This window comes from Camponotus floridanus, unplaced genomic scaffold, assembly GCF_003227725.1.
Source record: "Camponotus floridanus strain SB8 unplaced genomic scaffold, Cflo_v7.5 scaffold92, whole genome shotgun sequence".
Lineage (NCBI taxonomy): Eukaryota > Metazoa > Arthropoda > Insecta > Hymenoptera > Formicidae > Camponotus > Camponotus floridanus.
In genome coordinates, this window is record NW_020229863.1 from 51,285 (window position 1) to 66,201 (window position 14,917).

The 14,917-nt window shown below is 34.4% G+C and overlaps 2 protein-coding genes across 2 annotated transcripts; one reads left to right on the plus strand and one right to left on the minus strand.

Moving 5' to 3' along the window:
• Positions 1-10,067: 10,067 nt before the first annotated feature.
• Positions 10,068-11,097, minus strand: LOC112639810. Its single transcript, XM_025414958.1, has 3 exons — positions 10,995-11,097; positions 10,425-10,587; positions 10,068-10,263 (listed from the first exon to the last, which is right to left on the minus strand). The coding sequence occupies exons 1-3, from the start codon at positions 11,034-11,036 to the stop codon at positions 10,154-10,156; spliced, it is 315 nt and encodes a 104-aa protein (XP_025270743.1). The 5' UTR covers positions 11,037-11,097; the 3' UTR covers positions 10,068-10,153.
• A 3,111-nt stretch (positions 11,098-14,208) lies between these two features.
• LOC112639813 lies at positions 14,209-14,700 on the plus strand. The gene has a single exon (XM_025414962.1). It carries the CDS (start codon positions 14,209-14,211, stop codon positions 14,698-14,700), a length of 492 nt encoding a protein of 163 aa, XP_025270747.1.
• The last annotated feature ends 217 nt before the right edge of the window (positions 14,701-14,917 follow it).

Here is a 14,917-nt window from a genome sequence, read left to right on the forward strand (position 1 = left end):
ACCTTTTTATTAAGTACTTTTTGAGTTATAAGGCTTGAAATAATTTCTTAATTTTACATAAACCATAAAATATCTAGTAAACCATTCATTTTTCGATTATCTTACTTTCATACTTTTATGTACAAAATAATGAGAGGAATCAATTGGTGTAAAGAAAACATACAGTTGTTTTTAAGAAAAAATATGGAATTGTTAATTGCAAATTACATATTTTTTCTTAGAAACAACTATGTGTTTTCTTTACACCAATTGATTCCTCTCATTATTTTGTACATAAAAGTATGAAGGTAAGATAATCGAAAAATGAATGGTTTACTAGATATTTTATGGTTTATGTAAAATTAAGAAATTATTTCAAGCCTTATAACTCAAAAAGTACTTAATAAAAAGGTACTTAATTATAGTGTTTTGGAAAGCTCTCGAGATAAGCTACAGGAATATGCAATAAAAAATAAGGGTTCCCATTTAAGATTTCAAACTTCCCCCCCCCTCATCGCCCGGGGGGAGGGGTGGGGGGCTGATTTTAACGTCATTGTACGTCCCCCTCGAAATGACGAAATTTTGATTCTAACCATTTTTTCGTAGTGTGCTTATTTTTCGAGTTATTTGGCTGCCTATGTTAAAATGGGTCACCCTGTATACATATATATATGTATATATTAAAATTTTATGAAAATAAAATACTTGATGATTTCTCAATATAACTATTTATAAAAATAAAATAAAATAACCAACTAAATCAAAAGAAAAAATAATTAAACCACAATACATTAATCAATTTAGAATTTGAAATCATATTCAATATTATAAGACGAATATACGTTATAAAATACACTCTATGCCAATAATAAATTTAATATAATAAAATTCTCAGAGTTATCAACATGCATTTTTGAGGAAATAAATATTACCGTTTTTAAAACTTATAATTCCCCGTGCAGAATGCAGTTGTGTCCAAAACAGCTTACTCTCCATAACCAGGAATAAAATCTTCAATGCAACCTGGAAGTCATTTAACAAAGTTAATAATAATTCCATATGGTCAAGTATAAAGAAAATCGTTAATTAAAATAAAATAAATTATTGATCAACAGCATTAATACAACACGAAACATAAAATAATACATATTAACAAAAGAAATTAAAATATAAAAATACATACAGTAAACTAACTACAGAATTAAATCATATAACAATTAAACTCTATTAATAATAAATAAATATAATAAATAATAAAGAAAAAGAAATAATAATAAATAAGTATATCTACTTTACAAAACCTATGCAAAAGTTCCATATAAATAATTAAAACGGACCACTGACTGATATGTATAAAACCAAAACATTTTTCATAATGATATTATAAAAAGAAACATTACTTACCAGTGAGCTCCTTTATGCCGAGATTATATGAACACCCTATATTCATGCTCCTACTCAATGGGTGTTCTCTAGCAATCGTATTACCTGAATTAATAAAATAACGATATTAAAACGGAAATTATAGCTACAACGGACATAAATATAAATGTACAAATGTAAAATACATGTACATTTATACATGTGCATCCATACATCTGTGTATACATAAATATACAGGATGTCCCATTTTAATCCATCCAATCGAATATTTCGAAAACCAAGCTTGAAAGAGAAAAATGTTTCAGACAAAAGTTGTATGGTTTCTAGGGGGACATAAGATGGTACCATTGGTTTGACCTTGAAGAGTTATTTGAAGGTCACATGAAGGTCACCTTCAATTTCTTAAATGGAATCTACATTTTCTCATTACACATTCTTGTAGCTTATCTCGAGAGCTTTCCAAAACACTATAATAAAATATTTTTTTATTGAGTACTTTTCGAGTTATGAAGCTTGAAATCATTTCTTAATTTAACATAAACCGTAATATATCTAGTAAAATATTCATTTTTCGATTATCTTGCTTTAATACTTTTATGTACAAAATAATGAGAGGAATCAATTGGTGTAAAGAAAACACATAGTTATTTTTAAGAAAAAATATGTAATTTGCAATTAACAATTATATATTTTTTCTTAAAAACAACTGTATGTTTTCTTTACACCAATTGATTTCTCTCATTATTTTGTACATAAAAGTATTAAGGTAAGATAATCAAAAAATGAATATTTTACAAGATATTTTATGGTTTATGTAAAATTAAGAAATGATTTCAAGCCTCATTACTCGAAACGTACTTGATGAAAAAATGTTTATTTATAGTGTTTTGGAAAGCTCTCGAGATAAGCTACAAGAATATGCAAAAATATATAGGGTGTTCCATTTAAGAAATTGAAAATGATCTTCACGTAACCTTCATGTGACTCTTCAAGATCAAATTAATGGTACCATCTTATGTCCCCCTCGAAACCATACAACTTTTGTCTGAAACATCTTTTTCTAAAATTAAAAATAAGAAAGTTATTTGGGGTGGGGCATTAAAATGGGACACCCTGTATGTGTATACGCACATATACAGATTTAATAATATAGAATCAAAATTTATAAGGAAACAAATAATGTTAAGGTGTATAACGTACAAAATGACACTCAATTTTTAGAATCAAAACGCTAAATTCATTAGACGAAAATAAAAAGCTATGACAATAAATGTAATAATAACGCTTTCTTACTACACTTAATATGCATACATTAGTAAATCAAAGAGAATGAAACGCGAAAACACGAAGAAAACAGTGAATTAATGTATACTTACGAATATTGTTGAGCGTAAAATTTTGTGCACGTGCACTCGACGAGTCGAACAAATATACAATGCCAGCTCCGCGTTTCTCCCATTGGAATTTTCAACATTCGCGCTTGGCCTAAAGGCAGAAGGAAGTTCTAAATTCATACTCGTATAAAACTAGAGTATGTACTAAATTAATACATCAACCCCCATTCTTATAATTAAACATTAATAAAACATCCCTCACTAATGTTATATCATTAATAGACATCAAAAAATACATATACGTACAAAAATATATATATGCATATCTTTCATAATGTAAAATAGAAAAAAAATTAAATTGAATCATAAAAATATATATATTCAATCAAAATGATCATAAACTCAAAAACATATAAAGAGATATTAAAATCAATAAATAAAAAAGGAAGACTTACCCTTATATTATGCCCCATGACAATTCATACGTATCCCATTGCCTTATTCCTGGCTCACATGCATGCATAGTCTCGCTGTTCAATTCACCATAAGAACTGTAACAAAATTTTATAATTAGAAACAAATATCATATAAAAGTTGCAATAGAAATTAATAAATATAATAGAAATTAATAAATCAGTACTTATATATATTGTGACGTTGCCGTCCTTTTAAAGCGTCCATCCGCCCCGAGATTTTACGGGGCGCAGGCCGAGCGGCCGCGCCAGAATCAATCTCGAGAGAGCGTTATCTAAAAATCCCCGGAGAGACGAGCGCTATCGATAGTTTATTAAGATTTGTTATTAATTGTATCGACTTTTGTTTGTTTGCCAAAAACGACAACGGGCACCTCGCCGGAGAAGATCCGGAGGACCGGAAGCACATCAAGGAAGATTGCAGCAAGACGCTTAACGACAGCGAACGGAGGAGATAATAGCGCTTGAAAGGACGATACCAGGGGAATTCACCCGCGTCCCAGGAAGGAGGACGGAAGTCCGAGCAACGCTACCCTCTGAAGAGGACCAACGACAGTGGAGCCTCCAACGAGCCCTTGTACCGGGGCCCGCGACAACAATTATACCATTCAAATCAAATTAATTGCGCGCGAAGCGCTAAAAGCGCCGCGGATCTCGCGAGGCGCTAGGACCTCTCGCGTGCCGTATTCTGATTGGCCGCGGGGCTGCGCACCCCACTAAGCGCTCATTGACGCCGCTATCGACCCCGGGCCGCGAGATCCCAGGATCATTCTGGTGCGGACGCTCGCTGAGTAGAGTTATTTCGTTTTCGTTGTCGCGTGAGACTTTTCTGTGTGTGACGCTGCTACCGGAGGAAACGTTATCGGTGAGGTTGTCCATCTTTTCGTGTAAGCCACGTACGCGATTTCGTCCGCGTGCCGGCCGTTCTGCCGCCGTCGCCATCTTTTTCGTGTTTCGCGACCGCTCGAGCCGTTTGCCAAGACGGTGATATTTCGTGAATTTGTCGGGCGACCGGAGGCAAGCGACCGAGGAAGGACCATTGTAACGTCGGCGATAAATTGATAAGGCAACGTTCGTCTCTCTCCGGGTTTCGGGTGTTCTTTACGCGAAGCTATCGACCGGCGAATATCGACCGCGTGCGCGAAGGATCGTGAAAGCGAATACCGCCCGGGTTGTCGTACCGCTGTTGTCGCCGCGTAGAATCACCCGTGACGTATCTCAGGGCGATTTTTGGATGTCTGATTGCGTGTATGTCGTCTTTAATTGTTAAGAGTGCGTCTGAGCGTTTCGATATTTCATTGTAGAGTGAGCGTGAAAGTATTTGCGTCATTGTCGCGCTTATTACGCCGCCGAAAAGAGCGTAATAAAAGGGTAACAGAATATGGTCGTCTTTGTCGCGCTTATTACGTCGTCGAATAGCGCGTAACAAATGGTATAAGTGTCTGCCGAATTTCTCGTGTGTGGTGCGAGATCATCGCCAGAGTATTGAGAGTAAAATCGAGCGATTTGGGCGGAAGAAAGAGGCGAGATATCAGCGGAGAAAATTCTCCGTCTGCCGTCGGCTATCGAAATTTGAGAATACCGTCCACCTATCGCATGCGTGATCCGTCTTCGCAAAAGTATTCAGTATTTTCGGTTACTTATGTTGTCGAATTAGTAAGCTGTCGATTTGTTTCGCGAATTAGGAAATTGTGGGGAAAATTCCGTTGCGATAAGTTGTAGGTCTGGCTACCGAAATCACGCTATCTTTTGAATAATCTCCGCGAATATTTTCGTGCCGAAAATCTTTGGTACCCCGTAAAGCCTCGCCCTGTCCCGCAAACTCCGGCTACAAAAACGGGCTCGAACGAATAATCGAATTGTCTTAACGCTCTCGTTTTCATTGTCGAATGCGAGCAGATACTTGTTCAGAATACCGTCGCGACTTTCGTGCCAGGATTAATTATATTGTACTTTTCGCTCTCGTATTTCGTATGAATTTGTCGTGAAGCGTCGTTTTTTTTTGTTATTTGTATGATTCGTTCTCGTTTTTTTGGGGGGAATTAATAGCGAACTAATATCGTTGTAAGGAATTGTTAATCTCAGTTCAATTATCGCTTATTATTGTTTGCTAAGGCATTGTTCAAAACCGATCCAATTCATATTATTGATTTGTTAATTATTCACTCGTAGTGTTACTTTTTTCTAGTAATAAACTTGTTATCTTTTTTTGTTCAAATCGCGTAATTTATTTAAGTGTTCGTCTCGCTTGGTTGTCGATTGTCGTTTTGTCTGTCGTCCGTTAATTCCGCGAAGACTCGCATAATCAATTAACTTTCTCTAATAACCCCTCCCCTCTACCGTTAGGCGAGCTAGTCGGTCCGTGGCGAAGCAGGCTATCGTTTTCTTTTAACGTCTTTCGGCTTTTCGCGAAAACTAATGCGTGAAAGACCGCTTCTGGCGCCCAGCTTTTCGATATATCGATACGGTCTCCGCTCCGCCGCGGCTCGCGCGAGAACGTCCTCCATCCCTGTTCCTCAGAACGCGAGTATAATAATTTCGTTATTGTTTTTGACGGCGTTTTCGCTCCCCCGCGCACGCTCCCATCCAACACCTCGAGGAGTGTCGCGATTCATTTTGAATTTCAATTGAAGAAACGTCGCAATATATATAAATATATAAATAAATAAATATATATATATATATATATATATATATAACAATAACGAAATAAAAATGAAACAAATTTTATAATAATAACAAACTTTGACAATAGATTTTAAAAGGAATAATAAAATCCTAGCAGCAAACTCAATTAATAACTGTTCGATGAAAATAATAATATATTCTATACGTAACATGTATATACTCAATTATGCAACGTATACAGGTAATAATTAAAATAAATTTTTCTCAAGATAACAAACGTATTTGTGGTTAAAAATAATAATGAAAAAATATATATATATACCTTTTATACTTACACATATGTATACCCATTCCTTGCGATGTAATAACATTAGTCTGTGGTCCCACATTTTTTGACATGTATGGTATCTGTAAGAAGTAAAATAATTAATATATGTTAAATACAACAAATTTCATGAAAATATTGTTAAAATAATCAAGATTACAATAAAATAAAATTATTTAGTAAATTAAAAACTCTAATAGCACATGACAGTAACAGATCTTATAATTGAATTGTACTCTAATAAAATCAGTCATATTTTACTAGATTTTTAATATAAATTTTATTATATAGGATGACCCAGAACTCGCACATCAGCCGTTTTTGAAATCATTTTAAGAAAAAATTTAAATGCCAAAATACATAAAAAAAAATATATATATTATAATAATTTTTAAATAAAAAACATTTAAAGCTGGTCTAAGCGCGTGAACTTAGGCAATCTCATTAACCAACTGTAAATGCTTTTTATATAAAAATTATTATATACCATTAAGAATTGAGCATTAGAATTTTCGTCTTAAAATGATCTTTAGAAAATGTATGATGTGCAAGTTTTGAATGCAAATACTCTGTATATTTTTATAAATTAAAATCTAAGCAAGAAAAAGTTAAAATAAATGTTTGCAAATGTTTCCAACAAAAAATTACAGATTAATAAAAATTATATAAAAACATTTTAACAATTTTTAAAATCATTTATTAAGAAATTCACTGTAGAAAATTTTATTAGAAACAGCGAGAACATTTTATGATTACAAAGAAATCCAATCTAGTTAGAAATAAAACTAGCTAAAATCTAAAATTAGATGTTGTATATAAGATGTTTGCCTCAAAAATAATCTTGATAAATATTTCGTTAACTTATACTTATAATTACTTATACTTACAATATATACTTATATGTATACTTATATAAAAGAATTTTAACAAATTATAAAGTAACTTATTAATCAAAATGTCATTGTAGAAAATTTAATTTAGACATAATTACAAAGAAATCTAATCCAGTTAAAAAGAAAATTAAAATTTAAAATCAGATGTAAGATGTTTGTCTCAAAAATAATCTTCAAATATTTCATTAACTTACTTATAATTACTTACAATATGTACCTATATGTAATATAAGTACATATATGTTACTTATGTGTAACATATATAAGAAAATTTCTCTCGTTAATGTATAATAAGTGCATAAATACTAACAATTATAAGTTATGCACTCATATTTAAAACTATATTTAAAATATTTCTCTTAAATAAAATTGCATTTAAATCACAGCAGCATTATATGACTTAGGACAGGCCTGTGGCCCAGTTTCGTAGCAAGAAATAAAAAGAATTAAACAATAAGCAAAAATCAGCCAAAAAATGCAAAGCAGTTACAAGTGTAACTTGAAAAAAGAATCCGTTTTTTATGGTTAAACTGGCTATATATCTTTTTCTTTCCAATGTAAACTCTAATAATTACTACTAATATAATTACTCAAAATGTTACTATTAATTCAAAATATTACTAATTATTTAGAATAAAATATTATTATTATAACAGAACAGACATTTTTGTACTATAGTAACAAAATAAACAAAAACTTTAAACTTTTTGTCGCCAGTAATGATCAGCAATTTATATAAAACTGTATTTCAAAATTACTGCCAGCCAGCGCAGTGTCAGTTATAATTCACGTTACTTTACGTAAACTCAAGTCCCTGGCACAAGCTATTCTTCCAATACAAAAAAATTCTCTGAAATGTCATTAATGTACGTCACTATGCGATGCTGATAGTCAAGTTGATCTATATATAACGGTGTGGCTAGTGTCACTAATTTGAAATTATTTAATAATTGCTTTCATTTATAAAGAAATTTTTTGCAAATTTAATAAATTTATTGTTTACAGTCGTTTATATTCTTTTTCAGTTTCACAATGCTTACGTGCGTTGTACTTATAGTTGTCCAAAAAATAAACCGAGCACTTGACTAGCAGCGGACATTTAGAGAGAATTTTACGGCTATGCCAAGGACCTACGTATATAGGGTGTCCGTCGATTTTCGACCTAAATGAAATAAATAAGTAGATTTGCTCGAATTAAGAAGGAATGACCTGTATTGTTTTGGGATTGTCGCAATAATTAACGAAATATTAAATAAAAGAGATCGGCCAATCTGCGTGAGTAAAAGCGCGTGGCAACGAGAGTCGTCCCACCGTAATCCGATACTACGAGCGCGGCGAAGCGGTGGGCGGGTCGCTCTCCGAGACATGATGGTGGTTTGTGATATATCGCAATACCGCGCCGAAAAATGACCCGTCCCCCCTTTTCGTGGCGAGAAAATGATGCGCTATCATTTCCACACCACCTTGCGGTAGATAGCATGGTGCGCTTTTTTTATAGTGGTTTCCCCTATAGGCCTATTCCACTCTCAATTTAAAAATTATAAAAATGCTATTTACTATACGCTGAATATATCGTAAATGTAAAAAATTAATAGACAGTACCTTTACAAAAATTGATTCGTGGTTGAAAATCCCTCGATAAAATGTATTGCACGCGTTGATAATGTGATACGATGATAAAATTCCTCAAGAATCCTTTCTTCATCTCGTACACGAAGACGCACTGCTGGACCGGTTATCTCGATATTATGCACGACACTCAGTTTCACATAATTATTGCACAACACATAAAATTGTACGGCCACTTGGTTTTCGTGCACGCCCGAGAAATGATTCCATGTAAATTGCGGCCGCACGATAAGTATTTTCTCCCGTTAGCCCGTATGCCACAATCATGTCCGTATATTCCTGCGGAGTATACTTCATTTTCACTGGTAATTAATTGCGCGAACATAAGATTTTTACAAAGCGTCTTAGCTCTCGCACGTTGTTGCCAGACTGCGTTCGCCAGCAGCACGTAACTACAGCTGAGCGGACATGCGAGTGTAATCATAGTGCGCAGGCGTCGAACTCACACGTACGCTTACACTCACATGTCCGCTCAGCTGACAGCTGTAGTTGCGTGCTGCTGGCGTACGCAGTCTGGTAACAGCGTGCGAGAGCTAAGACGTTTTAATAAAAATCTTGTGTTTGCGTAGTAAATTAACAGAGAAAATGAACTGTACTCTGCAGGAATATACGGATATGATTGTGGCATACGGACTAGCGGGAGAAAATACTTATCATGCGGCCGCAATTTACATGGAATCATTTCTCGGGCGTGCACGAAAACCAAGTGGCCGTACGATTTTATGTGTTGTGCAATAATTATGTGAAACTGAGTGTCGTGCATAATATCGGGATAACCGGTCCAGCAGTGCGTCTTCGTGTACGAGATGAAGAAAGGATTCTTGAAGAATTTTATCATCGTATCACATTATCAACGCGTGCAATACATTTTATCGAGGGATTTTCAACCACGAATCAATTTTTGTAAAGGTACTGTCCATTAATTTTTTACATTTACGATATATTCAGCGTATAGTAAATAGCATTTTGAATAATTTTTAAATTGAGAGTGGAATAGGCCTATGGGGGAAACCACTATAAAAAAAGCGCATCATGCTATCTACTGCAAGGTGGTGTGGAAATGATAGCGCATCATTCTCTCGCCACGAAAAGGGGGGACGGGTCATTTTTCGGCGCGGTATTGCGATATATCGCAAATCACCATCATGTCTCGGAGAGCGATCCGCCCACCGCTTCGCCGCGCTCGTAGTATCGGATTACGGTGGGATTACTCTCGTCGCCGCGCGCTTTTACTCACGCAGATTGGCCGATCTTTTTTATTTAATATTTCGTTAATTATTGCGACAATCCCAAAACAATACAGGTCATTCCTTCTTAATTTGAGCCAATCTACTTATTTATTTCATTTAGGTCGAAAATCGACGGACACCCTGTATAATACATTTGCAGCATTGATAACAATTTTGCATTGAGCACAGCCTAAGAAAATTCTCTATAGTCGACCTAAAAGCGGACTTTTGATTGCTTTTTCTTCATCATTAGGCATTGATTGTAGATATCAGTTCTCTTCTACACACTGCCATCATGTTGTTTACTCCATGGTGCATTTGCAAGCCAAGTACTAGCAACTTTGTCACATACTGTCAAATCTTTTGCTTCAAAGCGTGTCATTAGAGCACCTAAACATTCAAACAAAAAGTATATAAAATAAAAATATAAATAAGTATGACAAAATAAATTACGTGTGCAGTATAGTTCTTAATACAAAATAAATCAAAAATAAAAATGACGTGTATTACCTAAGAAACAAAATGGAATATTAACAACAATAAATTCTTACCTTGTACTAGTTCCCATATCTTAAGATCTTTAAATCTTTGTTTTCCTCGTGTACCATGGAAATTATAATTGTTAGCTACAGAGTTACTTAAAATTTTCGATAGCAATTTTCTGACAGAATTTTCTATGCTTTTTGGGTCAATAAATTTTGCAAAATAAAAGGTCTGAAAATAGAAAATTATTTGTCAAATAAAATAATTATAACTTAAACGTGCACAATAATGTAAACCAGGCCTGTACAACTGAAAAAACATCAATAATGCTGTTTGCATAGGCAACACGCGATACTAAGAGCATTGGCGGACACAATTTTCTTCTTTAATAATTTTCTTTTTAAATAAATTATGTGGTATAAATTGATATAAATTCCGTCTGTAACTTATCTTCTCTTTTGTCATGTTACACTCTTCTCTTCTATATATTATTTTTATCTAAAAATTATCTTTTTTATCTTAAAATTTAATAGCCACGGCCACAAGTATTATTTTTGACTGCCCGCAATTACCCGAGCAACCAGTTGTGCAGTTGGCTTCAAAAAAATATTAATTATATATTATTGATCTAAACTTACCGCTGCTGATAAATTGTTATCATCTTTAAGAAATTCTTCCATTTGATTCAATTCATGCTCAGTTTCAACTGGAAAAGATGGAAGACTACTAGGGCGTTTAACAACTTTTTCAGGAAGTAAATAACGGTGTAATTTTTCTTGATTCATAATAAAAATATCCACTTTGCTGTTAATTTGTTTTGTAATTTTCATATTTTCATCTAATTTGTAAATACAATTAGCAAGCATAGTTTGTAGTGATGAATCTTCTGAAATTAATCATAGAAAAAAATGTTATTTTAGAGATATATTATTTAATATTAAAAAAATATATCCAACAGTTATTTTAGTAATATACAGGGTCTACCAAAAGTGTGGAAACCCCTAAATATCTCGGAAAATATACGTTTTACAGAAAAGTGTTTCCAACAAAAGTTGTAGGGTTTAAGAAGATCTATATACTGATTCTATCAGTTTGACCTTGGATGGCGTCGTCAAGGTCAGGTCAAGGTCACATTGACTTTTTTAAATGACACCCCCTACATTTGATTGCATATTCTTATAGCTTAATTCAAGAGCTTTCCAAAACACTATAATAATGTTCATTTTTATTAAGTACTTTGCGAGTTATGAGGGTTGAATGATAGAGTAGCGCCGGTATTAACATTATCCAAGGTGTACTACATGGAGGTTACTCGCTCGGATTTGCATCTGTTGTGTGTGTGATCCAGCTAACTAAGGCAAGATCGGTCGTGGATCCAGTCAGCAAAAGCAAAGACCCAACCAAATTACAATCGAGCATTTAAAGACCTGGAAAGCAATCGACATAGTAAACAGTAAATAAATTTGTGGATGCTCATTTATCATAATAATTGTTCGAAATGTGTGCGTGTGCGTGCGTGCGGTGCGTGTATACAGAGATCAGGTTAGGTTGCACCAAACGATTGCAAATGTGTTTCAATGTGTTAAAGTAAATGCTGAAAGTGGCTGCCATTTACTTCCTGACAATATGCTAATCTTTGGTAGAATGTAGAAATGACTTTACGATTCGTTTCAAAAGGTATCAAAGCCATTTCATCCCTTATTCGCTGTATCAATTCGTGAATGGTTTTAGGTTTTGTTCTGTAAACCTTACTCTTCAGATATCCCCATAGATAATAATCAAGAGGAGTTAGATCTGGTGACCGAGGTGGCCAATCCTCTCCTCCCTCATTTCCGTTCCTTCTTCCTATCCACCGTAGCGGAAAAGTCTCATTTAAAATACGACGTGGTCCTGCACCAAAATGAGCAGGAGCTCCATCATGCTGAAACCATATTTCTTGGAAATTATTTGGAAAAGTATTCTGTATGGCTGGAATTATTTGATCAACAAGTAATCTCTCATACCTTTGAGCGTTCAAATATTCTTCAAAAAAAAACGGCCCTATTAAATAGCCATCTATTATTCCGCACCATACATTTATTTTTTGTGGATGTTGTGTGTGAGTTTCCCGCACCCAATTCGGATTCTCATCTGACCAGAAACGAAAATTTTGATTATTAACTTCTCCCGTTAAGGTAAAAGTTGCCTCGTCTGTGAAAACAATTTGATAAGGGAAGATGGGCCGGACATCTATTAGTGCCATCATTCTTTCACAGAAATGTATACGACGCTCCTCATCTCCGTTTTGCAATTCTTGAACGTATTGCAATTTATATGGATGGAACTTGTTCTTCTTTAAAATTCTCCAAACCGACATGGGAGCAATATCGTGAGTTTGAGCGACTCTCTGAACACTAGAATTGGGATCTTCAATAAATGTCTGCAGAACATCAAGTTGTTTTTCTTCGTTGGTTGCAGACAATGGTCTTCCTGACTTAGAGCGATTTCTTACGCTACCAGTTTGTCTAAAACGTTCTATTGTTTTTAACACAGTGGACTTATTAATTCGACGGTTCGGATACGTGTCATTAAATAATCGAACGACATCAGAGAACGATCTTTCGTTATCACCCCATCCACGCATCATGAGGATAGTGATTCTTTCACGTTCCGACAAGTCGCCAGCCATTTTTAAAACGTTTAATTTTAATTAATCGTACGTTGTATTTGGACGATAACAATTAATTTCTGCTTGCTCAAAGCTGAAGTTAGAAGGTGCTCGTTCTTTGATAGCTTTATACATTCTTAGTTGAATTTTAAATGCGAGTTAGACTGCATGTAGTGCGTCACATAGCGGTAAATGAAGGAACTAACGAGACGTTTCATACACGTTTTATGGAGCAATTTTTTGGCAATTTGACTTCAGCGAAATATGAGGATATGTTGAGGAATCGATCTTGCCTTAGTTAGCTGGATCACACACACAACAGATGCAAATCCGAGCGAGTAACCTCCATGTAGTACACCTTGGATAATGTTAATACCGGCGCTACTCTATCATTCAACCCTCATAACTCCCAAAGTACTTAATAAAAATGAATATTATTATAGTGTTTTGGAAAGCTCTTGAATTAAGCTATAAGAATATGCAATCAAATGTAGGGGGTGTCATTTAAAAAAGTCAATGTGACCTTGACCTGACCTTGACGACGCCATCCAAGGTCAAACTGATAGAATCAGTATATAGATCTTCCTAAACCCTACAACTTTTGTTGGAAACACTTTTCTGTAAAACGTATATTTTCCGAGATATTTAGGGGTTTCCACACTTTTGGTAGACCCTGTATATATATATATATACATACCAATCGAAGAACATAATTTGAACAATACAAACTATTTTAATAATTCTAATAATATACACGGTGGGCCATTTTAATCGATGCACTCGAATATCTCGAAAACAGTACTCTCCAGAAAGAAATGTTTCAAACAAAAATTGTAGGGTGTGAAGGGGGACATAAGATGGTAGCATTGGTTTGACCTTGGAAAGTCATTTGAAGGTCACATAAAAGTCACCTTCAATTTCTTAAATTGAACCCACTATTTTTCATTACATATTCTTGTCGCTTATCTCGAGAGCTTTCCAAAACACTACAGACAAATGTTTTTTCATTAAGTACTATTTGAGTTATAAGGCTTCAAAGTTTGCAGTACTTATATAAAATGCAAAATATCTCGTAAAATATTTAGTTTTCGGTAGTCTTACCCTAATACTTTTATGCACAGGATAATGAGACAAAACTATTGGTACAAAGAAAACGCATGATTGTTTATAACAAAAAGTGCATTGCAAATTACACATTTTTTATTATGATACAAAGAACTGTTGGTCGTTTCCAAAGAACCGGTTTAATTAAAGATGCGCCTACATCTGGAAGACCCAAAAATGCTAGTAATGACGAAAAAGCTTTAGATGTTCTTCTAACAGTAAACGATAATCCCCATACATCGGTCTCGAAAGCAGTTCAAGAAAATGATATTAGCGCAACATCAGTCCGTCGAATTTTGAAAAAGCATCACTATCATCCTTACAAAATACATCTAGTCCAGGAGCTATCCGAAGACGATTATGACAGAAGAATTGAATTTTGCGACACAATGATGACACGACTTGCTGATAATCATCAGTTTTTCAACTGGATCTGTTTTTCTGACGAAGCAACATTTGAGTTAAACGGTTCTGTAAATCGACAGAATATGAGATATTGGGCAAATGAAAATCCGCATTGGATGAGAGACAGTCACACGCAGTATCCTCAGAAGGTTAACGTTTGGGCCGGAATAATCTTAATCGTATTATAGGACCATTTTTTATTGAAGGAAACATAAATTCTCAAAATTACTGCAATTTGCTAAGAAACCAAATGATACCGGCTATTGAGGATATTGCTGGAGAAGCTTTCCACAATGTTTGGTTTCAGCAGGATGGGGCTCCGGCTCATTTTTCTCTGGAAGCTCGAAATATTCTCAACAATGTTTTTACTGATCGATGGATTGGTAGAAGAGGCACAATAGAATG